The sequence below is a fragment of the Lytechinus pictus genome, chromosome 12 (assembly GCF_037042905.1).
Source record: "Lytechinus pictus isolate F3 Inbred chromosome 12, Lp3.0, whole genome shotgun sequence".
Classification (NCBI taxonomy): Eukaryota; Metazoa; Echinodermata; class Echinoidea; order Temnopleuroida; family Toxopneustidae; genus Lytechinus; species Lytechinus pictus.
Genome location: NC_087256.1, coordinates 23,459,807 through 23,483,127, shown reverse-complemented (window position 1 = coordinate 23,483,127; position 23,321 = coordinate 23,459,807). Strand labels below are relative to the sequence as shown.

The window sequence follows — 23,321 nt, the reverse complement described above, 5'->3', positions numbered from 1 at the left end:
ATTACATATAAGCAAGGGGGTGTTTCACATAAAGTTAACTGTGACTTAGAGTCATGCTTAAACACAAACCCGCACATGTTACATGTACATGTACCTAACATATAATCTGATTAATAGATATGCGGTAGTGCGCGTCCCAAGCGCATAATCTGACAGAATGCAGTGACGCAATATATAAAGCATACAAGTGAAATTTAAGTGCGACTATAAGTCAAACTTCATTCTTTATCAAACAACCCCCCAACTTGATAGACAAAATGTCAGATAGTGGAGAAGTATGGCAGACTAACCTTCATTAGGGCTGAACGAAGTCACATCGAGTACGTACTTGAAGGTGGCACTGCTGGAGGCGATCCCCTTACCTCTGACGTGGACTTCTAGATAATACGTCCCAGCAGAATGGTTACCAGTTACACACTCAATAGATGTATTAGAAGAAGACGTCACGTTACACTCGACGAAATCAAGAATCACGGTCACATCGGATGGCTCCTCCGAGAAGGAACTTCCAGCTATTGTGATGGTATCTCCCGACTGACCGACCGATGGTGTCACCGACGATACCTGGGGTGTCACATCAGCAGCGTATTCGTACGCGAGAGTGGTGTAATCATTCCCACCGCTGTGGACGGACACGGTAACTGATTCCTGCGAGTGGGGTGGTGTAATGCATACAATCTCGGACAATGACAGCGACTGGATTTCACATGGATTTCCATCGATCAAGACCAGGGTGTCTTCGGCAATGAAGCCGTTGCCTGCGATGGTGACGGTCTGTCCACCCTCTGTACTTCCGGAGGGTGGATCGATGCTGTCTAATGTCTTCGAACTCCAAACGGTGTCTCCTCCATCAAACTGAGCATCACCGAATCCAGCAATGTGGAAGGAAATTGCTCTGGTTCCAACAGGAACATAGCTAACATCGCACTCCACACTGGTGTCATTAGCCACGGTTGGAACGCAATCAGAGCCTCCGATATCAATCGTAATCAGATTTACATCACTAGTATTGAGAAAAGAACCACTGAATGTCATCACAGTGCTAGACCCATAGACAACCTGTGGTGTGAAAGATGTGATGCTTGGTGTGCTTCCAACAGTGTAACTGAAGTCTTTGAGATCTTCAGTGTTCCATTCGCTTTCCAACTGGCCCACCGAGACCTGTATCTGGTATTCACCCTCTGCATTAGGACTTGTGATGCAAACAAAAGAGGTGTAGGTGAACTCTATCACAGTACATGCAGCACCTCCTACACTAACCTCTGGCTCTGAAGAGAATCCTGCCCCAGAGAACTGCAACTCAGTCCCACCAGCAAGTGATCCTTGCTGGGGTGACACTCCATCCACCCTGGGGAAAAGAACAAAGGAGCGTTCCTGAGGGAACTTTGGTAAGATCTGGGCAAATCCAAGATTCTTGATGTTAACAGACACTCCTAGCAACTCCCCCGTCTCCAGGACATCTCCCGTTTCGAGGTCACACTGGACCAAGGTGGAAGAAGCCGATGTGACGCTGCACGGCTGGCCTCCCACCAAGACCTCAACTTCGCACGGGACACTGCTGAATCCCGTTCCGGTGATGTTCAGTTGATCTCCTGCTGTACCGGTGTTCGGACTGATACTGGTCACAGTTGGAGTGTGGCAGGATGAGTAAGTGACTGTAAAGACATCCTCGGGGCTGGCATCTGGTTCATTGTCAGTGCATCCTTGAATGGCTGCACTGTCTCCTTCACAACTAGGCTGGGAAGTAGGAGCTGTTACACCTAGAATTGGGACAGCCACAAGAGAGAAATATACATTTGACAGGCAGGTACATGTATAACAACATACATATATGGCAAAAATGGAAAGGATTTACAGTGAAGGAAAAAGTTCTATAATAAGCTTGGCGAAAACCATCTGTGTAATTTGAGAAAACAAGTATAGGTTTTCCTAATCATTCAATAACAATGATCCCTGCACTCATGACAGTTGAATACATAAACTGTGAATTGGTATCTACATGTATTGTTATCAACTATACTACCATCATCAATACGATTATTCTTGGTCTTTCATGCGGTAAATTGCCAATTCTTTTACTGCCAACTCGTCCACTCACCACATGGTCTACCTTCATTTAGTCTAATGCCATTCCGTCCATCAACATTTCGTCTCACAACCCTATGGTCCAATCATCACTTCGTCTAATCACCAGTTCGTCTATGACCATTTCGTCTCGTAACCAGCTGGTCTAAGATCCATTCTATTTTCATTCATTTAGCCCAATTAACACATTGTCCAATTAGACCAAATGGCATATTGACTATATGGCTATTGGACCAACTGATTATTAAATGAAATGGTGAATGGACGAAATGGCAATTAGACCATGTGGATAGTGGACGAATCGGCATTAGAGTAGACCAATGGCATTCAATCTTTTTGAGTGTCCTACTTGCAATTACTCTGAGAGAGCATTTAGAGAGCACTTCACGCAACTACTAGTCATTTTCACTAACATGGCTATAAGCTGGCGAAACCCTGGCACCTGATTGGCTATGAGCAAAGTAGCCAGTAAAATTCATTGATGAAAGTCTTCATGAACAGCACTCGTTGTAAAATAAAGATTTTCTTACCATATAGCGAGGCAAGAATCGAAACATACCTGAATCAACGTCATACAGAGCCTCGTATCCACTACGTATCAATGTGATGTTCTCCACGTGGTTCGTCTTTTCGCTGACTTCAATGATGCCTGACATGTAGATGGGATCGTCCTGATTCTGGTAGTTGACAGGATTGCCGGAGTAGTAGTAGGTACCAGGGGCGTCAAACTTGAAAGAGAAATGACCTATAAAGGAGGAATCATGCAATTGTGATTTAGTGAACAGATTTGCTCCGATATACAAAATGAATAAATTGACTTTTTTTTCAAATTGTAGTTTTCTTTAATGAAGACCAGTGGCGGAACCAGGGGGGGCACATCTGGCTCGTGCCCCTCCCCTTTTGAGAGCCATAGTCAATATTTTTAATGTAAATTATATGCCGTTCTTACACAAGTGTCCCCCCCCCCCTTTGAAAGTTACAGCATATTTTTTTTTAATAGGAATATGTTTTCGTTCCACAAATGAGGATTTTATTTTTTGCTTGTCAGATTTTACGTGGAAGAAATTACCTTTTTTTTGTTGAAAACTTTTTTTTTTCTTGTCAATTTTTCATGGGAAAATGTGCCCTCCCCCTTTTGGAAAATCCTGGATCCGCCCCTGATGAAGACATATTTACTTTTAGTACTTCCTGAAGTTGGATTTACTTGGATGTAGAGACATAAAGTCGGCAGGGAATATTGTACAAGTATAATAATACAAGATGATATAAGAACAAATACCCGGCCAGTACCTCTTGATTTTTAAAAATCAGAGGTAAAGCAGATAAGAGGTTAAGTTCTGTTTGGTGCAAATACAATCTTATTTACTGAGTGCAAGCCAGAAATTATATCTATAAGTCAGTCTATAATTGAGCATATTTTATCTGACAGCTACCTATAGGCACTGTGCTTTGCGGCTGATCAAAATCAAGGAAAGTTGTCAGCGAGCAATTGTTGACGAAACACTCTCAAGCTGTTCATAAAGTCAGGCATAACAGCTTTCTGAAACCTTCTCCCCCCAAAAAAATTTCCCTGCAGCAGAACCTTACCTTCAAATGGTCCGCTGTTGAAACCCTTGCCGTCATAGGTAGTTTCCTCGGCGCTGGACGTTTGGTGGACGGAGTAAGAAATGCCGGAGACAAACATTGGCACAAATGCCGTCCATGTGACCACATCTCCCGCTTGTATGTCCAGTTTAGAAGGGTCCCAGGCATAACCAATCCCGTAGGCTTTACAAGGCAAACAGGGAAAGAGTGATTACATGTATATCTAATGTTCATTTAAATCCTGCCCAATGATTGAAAAAAACATTCACAAAGTTCACTAACCCCCCAAAAAATTTAAATAACTTAACAGACAATTCTGGAGACAATATGCACTGAATTATGTTGCTAGTTTCTGTAGCATAGTGCTAGCTGGAAGTTATTGGTCGAATTGCATTTTAAAGATACCATACTAATTGAATGACTACTGTGAGACTGAATTATTATCTACCCTACTCTTGAGTATTACCATACGGTGATACCTATAAGGAGACTTGAAAGTTCACTTGATGTGATTACGCAATAGTATCAAATCATCAAAGACTCACTTTCATGTCGCCCAAGATGACTAATCTTGTGATGTGTGGCCATTTCAGGGGTCACACAGGTCAAAAGGTCATCTGTAATGGAGGTGACCTCACAAATCTTGTCACTGATCAACACTTCAGTCTCGCTTTCAGACGTCCCAAATCCATTTCCTGTGACTGTAATCGTTGTTCCGCCAAATAGGGATCCCAAGAGTGGAGAAACACTTGTCACAACCAAAGCATAGGTCACAACCGTGTTCGTACTCTCGGACCTTTGAAATCAAAAGAAGAAGTATTTCAAAAGTTAGATTTCGGACAAATGCATTGGGCTGTTTTCGGAAACTCAATGTGGACATACATGTACATGTAGGACCCGCAGTTTTTGCACAGAATTGAGAAGCAACCATAGGCACAGAGGGCTTGCCGATTCTCGAGCTGAACCTGCATCAGGTTTGGCCAGATCACGTCCGTGAAGATCTACCACACAGGTCTGTTCCGCATGGAAGTAATGACCAATCAGCATGCTTTGAATTCTTTCACACATGCTTTATGTGTTGAAGTTGAGACCTGTCAGTAGATTGGGTTGTTCCAACACAACCAAAGGCTTTCTACACCACTGAGAAGAGATGCCTTTATCATTCCTGCAGTACTGCACCTGCCATTCATGCAGTACTGTACCACACCATTATAAAAACCAATGGTAGTTCATAATTTCTTGCATATTACATAAAATACAATTAGTACGAAAGTTAAAACGCATTATATTAAGAAAATTTTGGGCTGACAATTTGGCACTATGTACTCCAGTTTTAATGCTACCATAAATTCCTACATGTAGCTTTAAAAACAGCTATATGAAACTTTGACATTAAAGCAGTATACATCAAAGGTAAAAGACAGTAGTTGCAGCAAACAATTATTTCATGTCTTGAGAAAGTCTTTTAAATCAAGGTTATTGTCAAAATATTATCATATATCTAGATCTGGCACATTAATGTAAACTTATCTTTGTAAAATCGTTTAATTTAACCTCAAAATCAATAATTCTGATGATCACTAACACAGAAAAGCATATGTGGGACAATGCATTAATATTGCTGAAAAAAAATACCTGACAATTGATGGAATTCTGTGCTTATTTTGCTAATTTCTCAGCGATTACGCATTTTCTTCCAGAGCTATTTGGCACATATTTCTACAAACACTTTGATGGTAATTTCATTGGATTGTGTTCGAACTCATTTTGAGATCGTTACCACAACTGGTATTTATCTTTAATGAAGTAAGAATTATGACATTTTTACCATACAAGACTATCTGCAAAGACATCTAACTTCTGTAGTTAGATACCACCATTTACAAAACATATGCAGACTAAAATGCAGTTTATCCAAATATATCAGAAAAAAGGTTTTGGGGCAATACATGTGTAGTCTATATGAAAGATGTCAAGAATTAAAGCCTAACTTTGCTAACAACTTTAAGAAACACCTCACCAATATATTATTTGACTGTTGGTTAGTTAAATTCTCTCTTCATTTGATTTTACAAGAAAAGATCTTTATACTCTCAACCAACAGATCAGATATGAAAGGAGTGGTCAAAGCAATTTTCCACCATCCCTTATTCCTTTTGTTTGTAATTTTTTTTTGCTGGAACTCAATATTAGACTATTTGGTTATCTATTGAAATGAAAAAGAAAGCAGAATATTCACATTATGGATTGTACTTGCGGAGAATTATTTTTCAAATATGAATTTGTGTTGAATAGTCACTGTTGAATGTCATAGTTATCACATATACATGCATAAACCTGTATAAATGTATGAAAGGATTGCTGTAAACCATAAAAATAAACCTGAGATTAAATATACTTACTCTTTCTTGGCATAACCGACACCGGAGATGCTGACGAAAACGTTGTGATCACCATAGGCCTGGTCTGGGAGAACACACACGATCGTAGTGTTGGTCTGAGACAAAATCTCGCATTCTTTTTCTCCAACCGTCACAGTTCCACCAGAATCACCTAACTGGGATCCTTCGATTGTTAGATTGGAACCACCTGGATAGGAGCAACAACAATCCCGTGCAGGTCAAAGAAAAGAATCACAAATACATGTAGAGACCCAAAGTGATGGCATCACAGAAAAGACCCCTTTTTCTACAATTCAGCGAAGGCCATGGCACACCTTATGATTGATCAGCGACCCGATTTTGGAATAATACGTAAGAGAATTTGATGAAATTAAAAAAAAAAAAACTACAATCATCATCTACACCTACAGAACAAGTATACTATTATTAAGTGAGCATGTATGAACAGATAGGGACTTGAAGAATTTTCTTAAAGTCCAGGGTCTATTCTTATGATTTTATATATGATTTTCATACACTTGGTCTAATTTTCAACTTTGTATACTTTTCATTTTTTTACTTCATCAAATGAGCATTTGGTTCATGAATAATCACTTAATAGCCATAAAGAAGAGCTGCCAACCTTATTGTGAAAAAAACCCATTGTTAATTTTCTTATCATGTTTTCAAGCCTCAAATCCTAATTTCTTTAACATTTTTTAAAACATACTAAAAATCAGCATTCTTTCAAGTTTCATAGGTTCTATTTATCTTGGGGAAATTCTATTTCGTGTCACTTGCCCCTTGAAAATCCTACCAATTGGCATCTCTGCATAAAGACGAAGTCAGGCCTTTTCACATGTGAAATATTCACACCTGGAAGGCGTTCCATTTTACTGTAAAGTGCTCAGGGACTTCTGATAGAGTATTAAAGTGTTAAGCGCTATACAAGCAAGTATAGTTATTAAATATTCAGATCTCATTGGTACACACTTTACATGTTAACAACAACAAGTGGATATTACACAAACTGGGTACAGACTACGGGCAATACCCTAAAATATGTACGTCCGACCCCCTATATGTGGGACCTTCATGAAATTTTCTGTTTCCGATTTCTTGTCCTTTTGACAGTCTGTAAATTTCTCAAATGATCATGACTTGGTCAGTTTATGAAGTGGAGTAAAACTTGAGAAAAAGGGGGTTGGACGTACAAAAAGGTTGATCATTTTATGGAATTGCCCCTAACGTTACTGGAAAAACATGTAAGACAGATGGTTAATGGGCTAAATGGGGATTCGACCAAATAATGGTAAATAGACGATAAAGTGATAATAGATAAAGGGGGATTACATGAAGATCAATTGGGATGGAAGCAAGCCAAAAGCATTCTGACAAATTGGGTATACATGTACATTGTAGGCCATCAGCCATTTGCCATCCTGGACATGCTTTGCTGGTGGTACAGAAGAAATGGTTGTGTTCACACGTACCTGCAACACTCGATTCAGTTGGACTTATCGAGGATATGACTGGAGTGATGCTTTCATCCAATGTGAACTCGTTATCAAGAATGGCAGATTCACCATTGGTGGAGATGTTCACCGAGCTCCCTTGACCGCTTGGCTGTAATTTATTATAAAAAAAAGATCTACTTGTAGTCTTGTAGATTTACAGGAATATGAACACACTTCAGTATAATTCCATGTGATACTAGATTAAATCGAAAGGAAGAATTCATTACCAAGCTAAAGGTGGTGTTTCAAAAAAAGGGTTACTTACATGTACATACCTGAATGCAAAATTTGATATTTAGAAGCCCAAAGAACACTGAAAATAGAAAACTGGGGTCTAAACCTTACCCAGATACAAGCTAACACTCAGCCAATAAAGATTCCATGCAAACGAAGTTGCAATACACATTTAGTTAACTGCCTAATTTACATCACTATTTCATTACCCCAGTGTATCATATATGGGAGAGAATGGTACCCTACATGTACCTCTGACTGAACTGTGCATGTGATAGTATCATAAGAGACCGAGATAATATCACAATCTCTGCCTGCTACGGTGACCTCCATGCCATCTCCAAAGCCGTGCCCATCAATGGTTACGACCGTTCCACCTACAAAATTAAAGTAAATCCATTAAACCTCACACAGGAATCTGATAAAATCATAAAATATCATAAAATCATTTGTGAGAATGGAAGAAAATTAGAATAAGAAGAATGGTGAGAGTTCAAAAGGAATAAGACGTGGGGTAAAAGGATTTGAAAAAGAAATCACGGAGCATTCATCTTTGTTGAAAGAAATCTGGCAAGCAAAATCAAACAAAATGTTTGAAGGGAAACTCAGATTTAGTCCATAATACAGTTCATGCATGATATGCATTGAAATGGGACGTGAGGTAACATTTCAAAGAGTAATCTACAATTTCTGTGTATTACTTAATTACATGTATGTGTATAGAACACTCTTAAAGGAGAATGAAACTCTTGGAGCAAGTTAGCTTTTGTGAAAGCAGAAAAATCAAAGAATAAGATCAACAAAAGTTTGAGTAAAATAGGACTAGCAATAGAAGAGTTATGAGCATTTGAATGTCGAGATCACTAATGCTATGGAGATCCTCCAATTGGCAACGCAACCAAGATCTATGATATCACAGATGAACAACTCTCCCCTTTTGGACACTGAAAATATACCCCAAAACATCTCTTTTTGCTCTTTCTAATCATATGACAAACGATTCATCAATGATATAATGTTGTGAAACCTCTGTACTTGTCCTCTCATAAAGAGAACACCTCACCTTGTGATAGATTCTATAAAAGTGAGAATATAAGTGAAATACTGTAAGTACTAAAGCAATGAGGGAGTTGTACGTGTGTGACATCACAGATCTTGGTCGCATTGCCAATGGGAGGATCTACATGGCATTAGTGGTCTCAATATTCAAATGCTCATAACTTTCTTATTATTCATTCAATCTTCCTCAAACTTTCAACAATATGTTTCTTTGATTTTTCTCTTTGATATGGATTCAGCTGGTTTCAAGGGTTTCATTCTCCTTTAAAGAGCAGGCATGAAAAAGGAAAGTTCACCCTGGTTTTAATAAAAACAGAAGAATGAAAGAAAAATAATGGTAAAGGTTTGATGAAAATACATAAAAAATTAAGCAAGTTCAAAATTTTAAAAATTTTGAATTTGTGACATCATACATGTATGTGAGTAGCTTCATCTTCATATAATACAGATGATATTGATTCCATTATTTAATGGAAAATGATGAACACTAAAAGCGGGTGTGAACTGATGTGTCTGATGCTACATATCCACCACACAATTAAAATCTCTTTCAATTTTTTTTAAAAAGAAAATTGCATTATGGGGGAATTTCTATCACACAGCATATAGAGAAGCTGCTCTGTCTGTGAGGTCACAAAATCAAACTTTTAAAAATTCAAAACTCTGCTATTCTTTGACTGATTTTCATCACAACTTTCACCAACACGGTTATCTCGTTTTAAGCTTTCATTAACATCAACTTATTATTCAGGGTAAACTTCCCCTGTAACACCAACATGTACAGGGGTGTGAGTAGTCACAAATAAAAAGATCTGAAAAAAGCTGAAGAGTGCTGAATAAGTCTGAAATAGAAAGAGCTCCCATACATTATGTACAGAGGAAAGCCAAAATAAGCTGAAATTAAGCTGAAAATAAAAACCAAAAAAATCTGAACTCTCACACCCCTGCATGTATTACAATTCTCACATTCTATTTGGTACCAATTCAACACCTGGGTGGAGTGCGGCAGAGTTTAAACTGACATCTTGCAAAAGGACACTCAATCACAATGTTATAGATGACGTTAAAAGAATGAAGGCTGATTGATCGTGAAAATATTTACCTTATTTTCTTATGAACTAGCAAATCAAATGAATACATGTACATGTATATCCCAGTTATTGATGGTAAATATTTACCTGCTGTACTTCCTCTACTGGGACTGACTGACGTCAAATCAAATGTGTAGTTAAACGTGACAGGACCTGAAAAGTGAAATGGAAAAAAAATGTTATTTTTCTCTTTTTATATACATTGGTGGTGATTTTTTACCTGATTGCTAAGAAAGCATGAATGCTTGTAAGCAAGCAACCAGAGGACCGACGGCTTAAGGTCCTCTCCGAAGGACCTGGTACTGAGGATTAATGCCTTACCAAAGGGCACCAGCGCACCAAGTGAGAATCTAACCCGGGTCACCGGAATACAAGTCCCCCGCTCTAACAACTTTTTTTTTTCCATAAAAACATGAAATTCCCTCCAAAGTCACTATATATGGTACCCACAGCTACATGCATATTAACAACAAGTCATATTCAAGTGATATACTGTAATTGATGAAAATTTAATGTTAAATCTTTGATGGCCTGTATTCTCAAAAGAGGCTTCAGTACTGTTGTACCATGGTATAAACCATCATGGTTTACACAGATTTCTTGTATAATCACGCCTTCCTTTTGGCATCCTTTGCCATAAGCGTGCATTTAATTAGATTAGATTTTTCTTAGTGCATCCAATGAAATAAGCATAATTACATGTACACGATGTATGTACATACATGTACAAAAATGGTTTTGTACTATGGTACACTTGAAACGTCTTTTGAGAATACAGGCCAATAATTTTGCTTTTAAAGGAGTCATAATGCAAACACAAATACATAACATGACCGCCAATGTTGAAGAATATCTTGACAATAATAACCTCGAATTCTTGACATATATGAGTGAATAAGTGTCAGCATGTCAGCCTTACCGTTCTCGTATTCAGCATATCCAAGTCCGAGGACCTGAACACTGACCTCGTACTCCCCCGCGGGCGACTCGCCCACATCGCAGGTGATGCTGGTATCGGTGGATGCCGTGACCGCACACTCGACTCCGTTGATCGTGACGGAATTCTCCGATGGTGTGGTGCTGAACATAGAACCGGTGATTGATATTGCAGTGCTGTCGGCGGATGAGCCTGGATAGAAAAAAGGCGTTAATGTCATTTGGTGTCATTGTAGTCTGCTGTGCCACCCCTTCACTCAAGTAAGAGCAAGTTTTGTATGTGCTAGTCTTGTGCCAAGACAGAGTTTTTTATTAAAGTTTCAATCAGGTTCTCTGCCTGTGTCTAACCCCAGACTAATCAAGATTTTTTAATAAAGCTTCTATGGAAGGACTAACAATGATAATAATAATCCGCTTTTATATAGCACTTTATACATCAGAAGGACGTCTCTAAGCGCTTTACAGATATACAGTACATGTATTATTAGTAACAAGTGGAATGCCTCTGGCCGTCTCACCTGCATCACGCGATTCAATATAGCAGCAGTGCTGATTTTGAAAACTACTATAACTCGCACAAGATGTTCAGTGATACTTGGTTACTCTTATTTCCACGTTTTATGAACTAGACCAATACACTTATAGAGATATGATGGCAATTCAACAAATACCCCCAACGTGGCCAAAGTTCTTTGACCTTACATGACCTTTGACCTTGATCATGTGACCTGAAACTCGCACAGGATGTTCAGTGATACTTGATTACTATTATGTCCAAGTTTTATGAACTAGACCAACACACTTTCAAATTTATGGCTGTAATTCAACAAATACCCCAATTTGGCCAAAGTTCATTGACCCTAAATGACCTTTGACCTTGATCATGTGACCTGAAACTTGCACAGGATGTTCAGTAATACTTGATTACTATTATGTCCAAGTTTCATGAATCAGATCCATAAACTTTCAAAGTTATGATGGTAATTCAACAGATACCCCCAATTCGGCCAAAGTTCATTGACCCTAAATGACCTTTGACCTTGGTCATGTGATGTGAAACTCATGCAGGATGTTCAGTGATACTTGATTAACCTTATGTATAAGTTTCATGAACTAGGTCCATATATTTTCTAAGTTATGATGACATTTCAAAAACTTAACCTTAGGTTAAGATTTTGATGTTGATTCCCCCAACATGGTCTAAGTTCATTGACCCTAAATGACCTTTGACCTTGGTCATGTGACATGAAACTCAGGCAGGATGTTCAGTAATACTTGATTAACCTTATGGCCAAGTTTCATGAACTAGGTCCATATACTTTCTAAGTTATGCTGTCATTTCAAAAACTTAACCTCAGGTTAAGATTTGGTGTTGACGCCGCCGCCGTCGCCGTCGGAAAAGCGGCGCCTATAGTCTCACTCTGCTATGCAGGTGAGACAAAAAGGGGTAAAATTTGGTAATTGCTGTTGTTGGAGTAATTTGGTGTCATTGAGGACCATGGATGGTAAATTTATCATCATTATACATGTACATTCTGGTTTATTTCCTGCATAGATTAAATCCTGTAGGGATTGGTTCAAATAGCATCATGTGACCAAATACATTTTAACTATGATGTTGCATGACGTCACACCTCAATACATTTTTCATTATACCAATATTCTGATGTCATTATTTCAGTAAACTGAATCCTTAGCTTAACTCTCGGGCGCATTGGTCAGCAAGCTGTCTCTCCCGGGCAAGTCCTGTGATGCGTCGGCGCAGGCACTAATCAACGTTCCGCTTGGAGAAAGTGGGTCATGCAACGCAAGTAACCGGACTCTGCAAGCTCAGCTCATAGATTTTGGTTCTAAATTCTCAAGTAGGATATAATATGAGGCATTTCCTTCGAAAGCATAGTGGTAATTATTCATCCTCAGTTGGACTGGTAAAACTACTACATGTATGCCCCTCGGGAAAAATAGTAATTGCCAGACCAACCTCGGATAAATAATTTCACTATACTTTTTCAATGCCTAATATATTTGTTTAATATTTATGCAATAGGACCTGGGTCATGAATATTTAAAAGCCTACCTTCAGTAGGTGTGATGGATGATAAAGTGGGCGTGGCATCTGAAGAATATTCAAATGAACAATCACCAGTGCATGCAGCTACCAATTTCTTGGCAGTCACTTGGACCTGTAAATATATAGAAAACATTAATTTTCATTCAATTTCTATATTTTCCCACAGTATAGTACATGGGTATTTGGCTTGGTAACATATTTTAACATGGTTGAAATACATTATATCCTTTCTGAATATAAAACTGTACTTTGGATGTTAAACACATGTCCTATTAATGATAAAAGGGCACTGAACCTTTCCAGGAGTCCCATGACAGTTTCTTCCAAGCCCAACCTTTCTGTGACTCCCACAACAGTTTCTTTCAGGCCCAACCTTTCCATGAATCCCATGACAGTTTCTTTCCACCCCAACATATCAATGACTCCCATGACGGCTTCTTTCAAGCCCAATATTTCCATGACTCAAATGACAGTTTATTTCAAGCCCAACCTTTCCATGACTCCCACGACAGTTTCTTTCAAGCCCAACCTTTCCATGACTCCCATAATAGTTTATTTCAAGCCCAACCTTTCCATGACTCCCACGACAGTTTCTTTCAAGCCCAACCTTTCTGTGACTCCCACAACAGTTTCTTTCAGGCCCAACCTTTCCATGAATCCCATGACAGTTTCTTTCCACCCCAACATATCAATGACTCCCATGACGGCTTCTTTCAAGCCCAATATTTCCATGACTCAAATGACAGTTTATTTCAAGCCCAACCTTTCCATGACTCCCACGACAGTTTCTTTCAAGCCCAACCTTTCCATGACTCCCATAATAGTTTATTTCAAGCCCAACCTTTCCATGACTCCCACGACAGTTTCTTTCAAGCCCAACCTTTCCATGACTCCCATGACAGTTTCTTTCAAGCCCAACCTTTCCATGACTACTATGACAGTTTATTTCAAGCCCAACCTTTCCATGACTCCCACGACAGTTTCTTTCAAGCCCAACCTTTCCATGACTCCCATGACAGTTTCTTTCAAGCCCAACCTTTCCATGACTACTATGACAGTTTCTTTCAAGCCCAACCAACCCATGAATCCCATGACAGTTTCTTTCAAGCCCAACCTTTCCATGACTCCCATGACAATTTCTTTCAAGCCCAACCAATCCATGAATCCCATGACACTTTTTTTCAAGCCCAACTTTCCATGACTCCCATGACAGTTTTTTTCAAGCCCAACCTTACCATAACTACTATGACAGTTTCTTTCAAGCCCAACCTTACCATCACTCCCATGACAGTTTCTTTCAAGCCCAACCTATCCATGAATACCATGACAGTTTCTTTCAAGCCCAAACTTTCCATGACTCCCACGACAGTGTTTTTCAAGCCCAACCTTACCATGACTCCCATGACAGTTTCTTTCAAGTCCAACCTTACCATCACTCCCATGACAGTTTCTTTCAAGCCCAAACTTTCCATGACTCCCATGACAGTGTTTTTCAAGCCCAACCTTTCCATGACTCCCATGACTGTTTCTTTCAAGCCCAACCGATCCATGACTCCCATGGCAGTTTCTTTCCAGCCCAACCTTTCCATGACTCCAAAAGAGTTTTTTTCAAGCCCAACCTCTCCATGAATTCACACACATCTCTCAATAATGTAAAAGTTTGTATGATTAGATAACAAAGTTATCCCTAATTCGTACCTGAGGTTTGTCGTGAGGTGTCCTTAGGAACTCCCCGGATATGGGATCCAGAAAAAGATGTCCGTCCGCTTGCTTCACAACTTGGATGCTGACCTCGGTCTGCTCATTTGTGAGGGTGTGGTTTATCTATTCAAGAAATATAATGAAATCAGCAATATAAACATATCTTAGTTATGGCCTCAGGGGGGGGGGGCAAAACACTGACATTGTTGAAGGCCTACACATGTACCCACCCACCCCCCCCCAAAAAAAAAAAGTAGTTAATGTGGTTTATAAACTAAATATGCTTACGATGTCAAGCAATCAGAGAAAAGGATAGTTCCTAAATGCTCATTAGTGGGGTTGTGATTTATCTGTTCAATAAAATAAATCAATAAGGAATAAATTCCATTAAAAGCACTGTGTGGAAGGGGGTATTCAACATGTATATTGCTGTAAACAAGCAGAATGAGAAGATAACTTGGAAAGGCTTTTTATTGTGTTTAAATTGTCAAGAATGTGACTAAAAATTCATTAAAAATGGCTGTTTTTCAGGATTGGGACAAATTACCATTTGCACATACCATTTTGTCTAATTTCAAGATACACCTGTAGGTTATACCCATTTTCATCTGATAGCCACTTTAATATGATTTGATAAACTGTTTACTGAATCAACATTTCATAATTTGCTATACATTGTAACTTTTGTTAAATTTTGGAATGAAAAAGAATAAATGCAATCAATCAATCATCAGATGAAGAATTAGACATTCCGGGCATAAGACTAAAGTTAAATGTAGACCAAGTGCATATACATGTGTAAATCAACTCTTACTATGGTGATGGTCAGAAAATAACTTGTTTGTGCTTACATAAAACCTAGTCATCAGGTGTGCTGAGACCTTTCTGACTTACCACTTGGAGCAAAGGTTGACTGCCACCGTTCCCGGTAAACTCAATTTGCCAGGAGTAAGCAGAGCAGAATCCCAACCTAGTGACCTTCACGAAGCCAGTCATTAGCTCCACCTCCAGACGCTGCTTCAAGGCTTCTCCAGTAACCAAGGCTCGGAATCCTAAGAGAATTTAAGATAAATAAAAGCACATGGTAAGGTTTGCAGTAACACCATGTATAGTAAGTCCTCAAAAGAAAGTCGGTTTATTATTCAAGAGAACTGGGGCCCCTACAAAGAGTTACAATTGATTCAATCAATTGAATAATAAATATTGATGATTGCAAAAACATCATAAAATACAAATTACACCTGTATCAAATAACATCATTTGACTTTGAATTCTTAATTCAATTCGATCATAAAGGGATTGCTTTAAATACAAATCATAAATAAAAACATAAATATGAATAAATAAAATTCATTCTGAAAGACTTGCATCTTGTTCATTTAATCTGATTTGCATACATGTACTTTATTATTCAGTCCACATTGTGTTTTTCTGTCACATCTCATGTATACGTGTGTACATACTCAAATGATATGCTTTCACTATTGTATCCTCTTTGTATTTTGGAGAAATTGTATAGCAGGGCATGCACACAAAGTGTCACATATGTTGGATGAGTATGGCAGACCATTAAGATGGAAAGATGCCAAAAATAAAGGCTTAACATTTGTTGAATACTTTTTGCTTCTCGACTGTTACAAGTTTATGCCATCAAAATGGAAAGTATTTTTTCTATCTCAAAACTTTCATCCCATTGTCGACAACATTTCATTGATTCCAACTTTAACTATTGATGGCATCACTAGAGAAGTAACAGGTGTACCAAAGTATATTTTTTACACATTTTTTTTAAAGGAAAATAACCCATCAATTTCGAATATATTTACACGTTTAAAAGACAGTTATGGGTTTCAACAAGAAGAAGTAAGAGAACTCTTAAAACTACCGCTACGTACTACTATAGATACGAGACTTCGAGCTTTACAATTCAAGATTCTTAATAATTTGATTCCTACCAAGGTTTGGTTATTCCGTATTAACAAGGTAACGGATACACTTTGTACATTTTGTAAAGTATCACCAGAAACTCTAGTGCATCTTTTTTATTCTTGCCACGTCGTTAGCCAATTTTGGAATAATGTTGGTACACTTTTTGCTTCACTAGATCTTCCTGATTTCCTCTCAGAGAGATATGTTCTTTTTGGTATCTGTAAGCCCCAAATTCCCAGAAATATATTTATATTGAACTTTCTGCTCCTGTCAGGTAAACAATATATTTTTAGATGTCGATGTGATGAAACAAAACCTACTCTCCCCCATTTTTGTAACTTTCTTTTATCATTTGAAACTGTTGAACATACCATAGCACAAAGGAAATGCAAATTAGGAAAACATGATGGCAAGTGGGCTATTATTCTGAATACTTTAAAGAGGTGATAAAGCAGAAGGCTGTTTTTGTTATGTTTATTTTTTTTTATAGGCCAAGTGCCTGAATTTTTTTTGTTGTTGTTGAAAACAAACATATATGTTTTCTTATCTTATACTATTTTGTATGTTAGACATGTTATTTCATATGCCAACGTCATCTGAACTTTTATATGTGATCCGTTATATCATGAATGTTTTGTTATGTATTTTTTGATGAAAAGGATCAATAAAACATGAATTACAAAAAAATGCACACAAAATAAATTCCAAATAATTGAATAAGATTGAATTCGAGTTTAATTATCTAACCTCTTGCTATTTTCCCATCGAATTCCAGGTCGAAGGTGCCAGTGACGGGAGGGGTGGCAGCCTGCACCCGGTCTACCGCTACCTTACTATCCCCGGACAATCCATAGGTAACCCTGCCCACGGTCTCCGTCAACACGTTGCCGCCGGTGATTTCCAACAGGGTGAAATTGTAGCTGCAGTGAGCACCGATCATGGTGATGCCATACCCAGTATTCCCTTCGATCAGTTCGACGTCTATGTCAGTCACGAAGATGCCATTTGGCTTTGCCGGTCGAGATCGCTGAATCTCCTCTGAGCTCTCTGCAGGAAGAGAAAGTTAGATTTGAGCATGGATTTGTTTGGTGAAGACATTTGAAATGAATATGGGATCCATCTTAAGCCATGATCATCATCATCATGGCTTTTGTAATCACCATCATTATCATCTACATTATCATAATTACCATCACCATCATCCTCATCAGCATCATCACCACAACCATTTTTATCACCGACATAACCATCTCCATCATTATCATAATCATTTCATTATCATCATCATCATCATCACCACCACAAACCGCATCATCACCAACATAACCATCCCCATTGTCATCATCATCACCATTATCAACATCATCACCATGAACATCATCAACATTATAGACAGCATCACCATTATCATTCTCATTATTCAATGACCATTCCGCTTCCCTTTCGAGCTATTGTTCAATCCGTTCTTGTTCACCGTCATCACCATCACTATCATTATCATTTCCATTATCATCATCCTCGTTGTCATCATCACCACCACCACAAACCTCATCATCATCAACAAAACCATCCCCATTGTCACCATCACCACCATCATCATCAACATCATCACCATCATCACAACCTACATGTACTATCACAATCACCATCACCACCATCATCACCATCACCATCATCACCATCACCACCATCATCACCATCATCACCATCATCAACATCACCATCATCACCATCACCACCATCATCATCACAACCATCCCCATTGTCATCATCACCACCATCATCATCAACATCACCATCATCGCCATCATCAACATCACCATCATCACCATCACCACCATCACCATCATCACCATCATCAACATCATCACCATTATCACCATCACCCCCTTCATCATCACCATCATCATTCTCATTATTCTATGACCATTCTGCTTCCCTTTTGAGATTGGCATCCCATAATTCACATTCCTGTAAAGGACCGCAAACACACTGATATAGTGCTATATAAAGTAATCACATCAAAGGTGAAAATCACATCAAACACACCATGTCACTTACGGCTCATTTGGCGGCCAATAGTTACATGATCGACAAAGTAATCGATGTCAGGGTACGCAGTAGGTATTATATGATATGCCTTGTAGGAATACATGTTAAAATCGAAACCCTGATCTCGGGCAATTTCGTAGAGGTTAAAGCATCGTCGCTCCCACCTGCAGTGACAAGAAAAAATATAGCAAGACGTGATTTTGAAAAAAGTTAAACAGATAAGTCACAGTGGGTAAAAATAATATGCAGATTCTTCACACCTCACAATCCCCAAGTTAAAGAAGAAATTTGTCATGAACATAAAATTACTATGTATAGTCCGCAGGAGTATTTTCTCCCAAATAATCTGATACAATAATGTAGTATATGCTTAGGCTTGGATGGTCAGTAGGCATTCTTTGCTGTGATGTAAATTTTGATTTGCACTAAAGTAAGGCATCACTGCAGTTAATGAATCTAGATGTCAATGATGTCATAATCCTACAATAGATGCAGTAACATAAATAGCAGTTTCCATGATACACAGTTTGTTCAATTGGATTTTCTTTAAGTTTAAATAGATCTGTGTTGTTTGTAACTTAATTTTGGGGATTTGAAAATGTGTGTAGTCTGTGAAATGGTGTGAATTCCATGTTCTTCTAAAATGAGTAATTTCTTACCCTTTTCTGCATTGTGGAAACAAGAACCCATGGCAGAAAGATTCACTTTTAAATGCAAATAAAGATATCAAGCGCAAGTCCCGGGTCCCGTCTTAAAAAGAGTTAGGATTGATCCAATCAACCACATCTATAGAAAGCCAGTAATATTAACAGTCATGTAAATATATGTTTGTTCAAAATACTTTCTAGATATGATGTATATTCATAGTTTTCGTGAAAATCCAGTGTGTGCTTCTCTTTGTTTTCAAAGGACATTGTGGAAATTTCTAGTAGAAAAAATTATAACATTGATGGATTTCCATATACTTGAGGTTGATCGGATCAATTGTAACTCTGTAAGACGGGGTCCCGTCTTTCATTGGTTGTCAACCAAGTTGCATTTGATTTTTAGAGTTGAGTTTGATCCCATCTCTTTCAGCAACAGGCCCCTAGTGACTCGACATTATAATCCACATTTGCCATTCACTTCAAGAAAGGTGCTTTCTCAAGAGCAGGAACCGGTAATACTTAGTATAACAAGTGGAGCGCCTCTGGCAGTCTCACCTGCATCGCGCGATTCAATATACATGTAGCAGCAGTGCTGACTTTGAAAACTACAATAAAATAATTATTCACAAAAAACACCATTCATATAATGATATAATACTACATGTATGTTCAATGGCAATGAATGACAGTTGACCTTGATCATGCGACCTACATGTAAGACTTGTAAGTGATACTTGATTACCCCTATATCGACATTTTATAAACTATATCTGTAAACTTTGGAAGTTATGCCAGCAATCTAATAATTACCTCCAAAATGGCCAAAGTTCATTGACCTTAAATGACCTTTGATTTTGGTCATGTGACCTGAAACTTGCATGAGATGTTCAGTGATACTTGATTACTCTTATGTTCAGGTTTTATGAACTAGATCCGAACACTTTCGGAGTTATGATGGTTATTCAACAATTCCCCCCAACATGGCCAAAGTTCATTGACCTTTTGACCTTGGTCATGTGACTTAAAGCCTGCACAGGATGTCCAGTGATACTAGACCAATACACTTACAGAGTTATGATGTTAATTCAACAAATACCCCCAACATTGCCAAAGTTCATTGACCTTAAATGACCTTTGACCTTGGTCATGTGACCTGAAACTCGCACAGGATGTTCAGTGATACTTGATTACTCTTATGTCAAAGTTTTATGAATCAGATCCATAAACTTTCAAAGTTATGATGGAAATTCAACAAATACCCCCAACTTGGTCAAAGTTCATTGACCCTAAATGACCTTTGACCTTGGTCATGTGACCTGCAACTCAGGCAGGATTTTCAGTAATACTTGATTAACCTTATATCCAAGTTTCATGAACTAGGTCCATATACTTTCTAAGTTATGCTGTCATTTCAAAAACTTGACGCCGCCGCCGTCAGAAAAGCGGCGCCTATAGTCTCGCTCTGCTACATGTACATGTACATGTACATGTATGCAGGTGAGACCAAAATTGAGCACAAAGTTCAATAATAACCATTTGGTTGCATATTACGGTTAATACAATTGAACATATAAATCAGCCCAAGGAAGAATCAATAATCTTTTGGTTGACAGAACCAGGGGGTGTTTCACATGGAGTTGAGTCTGACTTAAAGTCATGCTTAAATGCCAACGCAGATTTGATATTTAATGCGCAATCTTCTCTATTAACAAGCAGTAGTGAGCGTCATCTTAACATGATTTGACCAGTACAGTGTTGTGTTTAATATTGCAGCAAAGAAGTCACACTTAAATCTTTGTGAAACACCCCACTTATGTAAGGTTTATCTTTTGAATCCATTTCATAAAGCTGTTTGTAAGTTATGAGCGACTTTAAGAACTGGTGATCCTTTCTTGTGGTGAATGATATTCACCATTAAAGGAGAAATATATTGAATATGAATGTGGTCTTATTATATATCAATGGAAAGGTAATGATGTGGGGATTATCATTAGGTCATTTGAAAATAACGAAAATAACACATAAGGTGAAAATCGGCAATTAAAAAGCGCTAAAATGCCCCTCCGAAATATGCCTCTCATCGGTCTCTGAATTGACTCGAATCTGATGACGTGTACTTGTATGATGGTACCAGAGACATGATTGGCTATCCCACATCAAGCTCCACTCGTGTGCAAAACCTATTGTGAATGCTAGTGAATGTGCGATTACTCCACACTGTCACTGAATGGTTCGATCATGAAATGGAAGAAAACCGAGAAGTTATATCTAGATTTGAATTTCGAAGTATACGCTGTTGAAGAAGATATTGATGATAATTCTAGCTCTAGTGAACAACAAAGCAACATGGAAGAAGGAAAATTAGGAGAATTACGCTGGTACAGTGATGGTGAGTGGAACGAACCCCTGTCGTATCATTATTCAACTCACATTCATTTGCAACTGCATGGTGCACCACCCAAAGGCCAAACAATGAAAATCAAGTCCACGACAGAGTCTCTTCACTCACTCAAAAAATTGACTTTGAAATATAATTTTAAAAAAAATTAATGATTGCACTGTACTTACAAACAAGTAAAATAATATGTCCAAACCAAATAATTTATGTATCCAAATCAACTCACAAGTAGCAGCAGACGATATGCACCAACGAGAAAGTAAACTTCACGTGTGGGAAAGATACTTGATCACTCGTTCTGTTTGAATTTCAATATCATTATTCTGACAAACGGAATTCAGGGAATTCTTTTTTCTTATAAAAATAAATGTACAATTAATTTTTTTTCTCATTACGACTAACACTTTCTTGAATCAAATATTTGAGATAGATTAAAATAAGATGTAAAACTAAAAGACCAACCAGCTAGCTAGCATGTAAACAAGAGCTCGTGCCAGCTAGCTGGTTGATCTTTTAGGTTTACGTCTCAATATAAGTTACCTCAAATATTTGATTTAATAAAGTAATAATCGTAATGAAAAAAATCATTTTAATTGTACATTTTTATATGAAAAAAAGAATTCCCTGAATTCCATTTGTCAAACTAATGATATCGAAATTCAAACAGAACGAGTGATCAAGTATCTATCCCACACGTGAAGTTCGCTTTCTCGTTGGTGCATATCGTCTGCTGCTACCTTGCTGCTACTAGTCAGCTGAGTTGATTTGGATACATAAATTATTTGGTTCGGACATAACATTTTACTTGTTTGTAAGTACAATGCAATCATTATTTTTTTTTATATTTCAAAGTCAAACTGTTGAGTGAGTGAAGAGACCCTGTCGTGGACTTGATTTTTGAATTGTTTGGCCTTTCGGTGGTGCACTGTGCAGGTGCAAATTAATGTAAGTTGAGTAATGATACGACAGGGCCAGGGGTTTGTTCCACTCACCATCACCGTACCGGCGCTATTCCCTTCTTCCATGTTGCTTTGTTGTTCACTAGAGCTAGAATATTTATCATCAATATCTTTTGCTTCAACAACATTAATTTCGAAATCCAAATCTAGATATAACTTTTGGGTTTTCTTCCATTTCATGATTGAACTATTTCGTGACAGTGTGGAGAAATTCCACATTCACTAGCATTCACAATAGGTTTTGCACGCGAGTGGAGCTTGATGTGGGAGAGCCAATCACGTCTCTGGTACCATCCATCATACATGTACACATCATCAAATTCGAGTCAATTCAGAGACCGATGCGTGGCATATTTCGGAGAGGCATTTTAGCGCTTTTTAATTGCCGATTTCCACCTTATGAATTATTTTCGTTGACCTAATGATAATCCCCAAATCATTACCTTTCCATTGATATATAATAAAACCAAATATTCATAGTCAATATATTTCTCCTTTAAATATTCATAGTCAATATATTTCTCCTTTAAATATTCATAGTCAATATATTTCTCCTTTAAATATTCATCGGTGATTGTTAAGCACGTAAGAAAGGTTCACCAGTCATTCTTAAAGTCACTCTTAACTTACAGCTTTATGAATCACCCACCCGGGCATGAACCTTTGGAAAAGAATGA

At 38.1% G+C, this 23,321-nt stretch overlaps 1 protein-coding gene across 1 annotated transcript in view; it reads right to left on the bottom strand.

Moving 5' to 3' along the window:
* The window catches only part of LOC129272589 (fibrocystin-L-like), a 100,685-nt gene that overhangs the window by 53,483 nt on the left and 23,881 nt on the right, over positions 1-23,321 (bottom strand). The window contains exons 14-27 of the mRNA XM_064107388.1: positions 18,650-18,804; positions 17,336-17,635; positions 15,554-15,711; positions 14,657-14,782; positions 12,965-13,070; positions 10,871-11,080; positions 10,039-10,104; positions 8,054-8,178; positions 7,544-7,676; positions 6,072-6,258; positions 4,215-4,465; positions 3,673-3,852; positions 2,645-2,830; positions 291-1,760 (exon numbers count right to left, since the gene is read on the bottom strand). Of these exons, the coding sequence (XP_063963458.1) occupies positions 291-1,760; positions 2,645-2,830; positions 3,673-3,852; positions 4,215-4,465; positions 6,072-6,258; positions 7,544-7,676; positions 8,054-8,178; positions 10,039-10,104; positions 10,871-11,080; positions 12,965-13,070; positions 14,657-14,782; positions 15,554-15,711; positions 17,336-17,635; positions 18,650-18,804 (3,653 nt within the window). The remainder of the gene's footprint in view (positions 1-290; positions 1,761-2,644; positions 2,831-3,672; positions 3,853-4,214; positions 4,466-6,071; positions 6,259-7,543; positions 7,677-8,053; positions 8,179-10,038; positions 10,105-10,870; positions 11,081-12,964; positions 13,071-14,656; positions 14,783-15,553; positions 15,712-17,335; positions 17,636-18,649; positions 18,805-23,321) is intronic.